The sequence below is a fragment of the Sprattus sprattus genome (genome assembly GCF_963457725.1).
Source record: "Sprattus sprattus genome assembly, chromosome: 3".
Lineage (NCBI taxonomy): Eukaryota > Metazoa > Chordata > Actinopteri > Clupeiformes > Clupeidae > Sprattus > Sprattus sprattus.
In genome coordinates this window covers 346,215-349,404 of record NC_137922.1, presented here as the reverse complement: position 1 = coordinate 349,404, position 3,190 = coordinate 346,215, and the positions used below count along the sequence as shown (strand labels likewise).

The following is a 3,190-nucleotide window of genomic DNA, read 5'->3' as shown; positions in this document are numbered from 1 at the left end:
GTTCTCCTTCACGGGAGGTGGATCTGCCTCGACCCAGGATCTGACGGCAGCAGAGGACATCGCCACGTCTACCCTCACGCCTGAGAGCGTGCAGGGATTTGGGGGCATGGAAATCGGCACCCAAGCCAGTGCACCAGCTGACCAAACCCAAGGTACATAAATAAAGTCCACATACACAGAGATGAGTTTACAAGATTTATAATAATACTGGCATTAAATAAATGCAACAAAGCCATACAATAAATCAAATGTCACGCAGCTTCAATTAACCTGAATCATTTGGGTCAATTGTGTACGCTAGATGTATGCCTAGTTTTTAAATGTCTTGGATACGGATATCACAATGATTTCCTCATGTGGTAAATACTTTATTTTCCTTGTAATTATATATGGCTTGCCAAACAATTGGTGTAAATCTCTCGTGAAGACGACAGAAGTAAAGTGTAGCCTACAGGTCCTATACTGTGCGGGCAAGCACATGCGCCCTTAAAATAGCGTTCTGAATACGCGTTACAGACTTTAGACATTGCGCCTCACATTAGACCAGCTTTTTTTTGGTCAATGGCGCACGGCGCACGGCGTTGTTTTGAAAACTGCAAAATACCACTTGCGCCAGAGAAACGCCTTCTCTGTTCCGCCCCCGCCCATGTCGGCGCAAGTTCATTTCGAAGCGGACCTCTGGAGGGAAAATCGCGCTGTGCGCCGGGTGCAAGATAGGAATGATACTTGCGTCGGTGACAATGTCACTTGCGCTGGGTGCAAGATAGGGCCCTTAGAATTATAGAATACAAACTGTGGTACTCAAGTACACAGAGTGGATATATTTTGGGGGAAAATTTTAAGAGTAAAACATTTTAATATTTTTTTTAATACATATCAAACATTTCATAGATAACATATAAACATATTCAACTCCATAAATGTAAAATATTAAAATTATCCGCATTACAACTACCAAACTTGAACAAGTCTGCAACATGAACTTTTAAGCATAAATTAACCCCCCACCCCCACACACAGAGACACACTTTATAGAAATAATTGACTCACACGATAGGGATGCATACACTCAATTGTCCTGTTAAACAACCGTTTGCACCTGAGGAGACCAACCAGGTCTAGAGTGATGCCTAGTGGTAATGGAGTGATGCCCCCTCTAGTGGTAATGGAGTGATGCCCCCTCTAGTGGTAATGGAGTGATGCCCCCTCTAGTGGTAATGGAGTGATGCCTAGTGGTAATGGAGTGATGCCCCCTCTAGTGGTAATGGAGTGATGCCCCCTCTGTCTCCTCCACCTGCCTAGTCAGCTCCTCCATCTCATCCTCCATACGTTTGATGTCGCTGGTGATGTACCTGTGGTTGGACTGGGCCTTGCTCAGCTGGCAGCGAAGCCGCTTCACTCTGGCGTCATATCTTCTGTTCTGGATCTGGTGAGGAAGTAGGGAGTGGGGCAGGGGGGGTTTGAAAAGCTATGGATCTGTGTCTATCTGTCCATCCTTTATGCATCTGACCATCACCCAAAAGATGTAGATGTAATAAAGCCTTTGTGTTTTGTTATTTTTTATTTCTGTCAATGTGTCACACACATTCTAATGATTATATACAGAACACAAACATATTCATGCATTTTTTCAGGTGTTAAATCTGAATGCAATAATGAACATCACTGCATCAGAAGCAATACATCTGTTTCAAGTACCTCAATATCCCTCCTTAGCTGGGCATGGACCTCCCGTTCGTTCTGCAGAAATGCCTGTTTCTCCTCTACATTCTCCCTTTTTGCTGATACTTGCCGCTCTAAGTCATCAATCTCGTGCTGTAGAAACACAACGTTCCTTTCCATTACGCAACGTAATGTAAGTGCATCCTCCCTTCCTTTATTTATGTTCCTTCTCTCCTCTGTTAGTCTGAGCTCTGCACGGGTGTAACTGAAGCCACTACATGTCTGGGCAGAATAGGTTTGAAACCCTTCCAGTTTTGGACTGTTTTAAGGATGCTGCCAACTTCAGTGACGACAGAACTAAAGGCCTGCATGTTACCATAGTGACCCAAATGTAGGATTATGGGCTCTGGTTATTATGAGGTCTGATTATCACCTGAATACATTTTGAACTGTATTCATAAATATTCACAAATAGTATTCAGGGGTTGACGCGAAGCTATCCTTCGGTTGTCTTTTTGCCATTTCTAAAAGATGCCCAATGTAAAGTATAGTAAAAGCATTGTGATCATTTCTCTACTTTGCACACTAAGGAGCTCACTTGTTTAAATGCAACTCGGATGCTGGTAAACCCATTTAGGGGTGTCTAGACTAGAGTTTAGGGTGTGGCCAATAGGGTAGCTATTAAAACAAAATCCAATGATTCAAGTTTCACCCTAAAGTTGGAGAGAAATTAGAACAGATACAAAGGTAAAGGTAACTAAACCAGACAAGTTGAACAGAGTGAGAAAAGAACATGACAAAATGAACTGCCGAGAGATCATGACACCCACTCTGGCCTCTTTGGCAGCGTGTCCCTCTGGGTTCTGTAAATCCACCTCAAGGGCGTCTCGTTTTTCTCTGAGCCGTTTGACCAGCTCTCTTGCCTCCATCAGTTCCTTGTAAATAGTCATCTGGCTCTCTGCCTCAGCGACTGCCATTTTGTGATCCTCCATCTTGTTTCTGTAGGCATTGTAACTAGCCAGTGAGGACTGTTGGCTCTCCTCCTGCTCCTGAATCTGGAGCTGCAGTTTCATGTTTTCTGAGTTGGTGTCATGCAATTGTGACTCCAGGCTGCTGTTGCCACGTTTGATCTGCTCCATCTCACACAGCAAGCCATTGAGCTGCCTGTTTGAACATTTCAGCTCAAGCTCAACAGCCTCACAGCTACTCTTCAGGTCTGAGAGTGTGTCCTGTTTTGTGTAATAAATAAATAAATAACCAAGTTATTGATGGCTTACAATCGTTATGTTTGTCTAGCTGCAGGTTAAGACCAGCATCTATCTTTCATTCCATGTTTGTACATCAGTGTCCTTTAAAGCAGCAATAAGGAGTTCTGTTCCAAAACTAGCAAGCTAACCATCTAAAAAGCAGGCAAAAACCTCGCAAACCCCTCCAACAGCCCAGTTGACACTGATAGAAGCTTGCCAATACACTAACTGGTGTCTTTTGGCAGTATAGCTGGCAACGTCATGCTGAAAAAGCTTATCTT

The 3,190-nt window shown here is 43.6% G+C and overlaps 1 protein-coding gene across 1 annotated transcript; it reads right to left on the bottom strand.

Annotated features, from left to right (window-relative positions):
- Window positions 1-1,255: 1,255 nt before the first annotated feature.
- Window positions 1,256-2,801, bottom strand: ccdc122 (coiled-coil domain containing 122; the record flags this gene model as incomplete). Its single annotated transcript, XM_080834554.1, has 3 exons — window positions 1,256-1,426; window positions 1,699-1,815; window positions 2,493-2,801. 3 exons carry the CDS (start codon window positions 2,799-2,801, stop codon window positions 1,256-1,258), a joined length of 597 nt encoding a protein of 198 aa, XP_080690680.1.
- Between the last annotated feature and the right edge of the window lie 389 nt (window positions 2,802-3,190).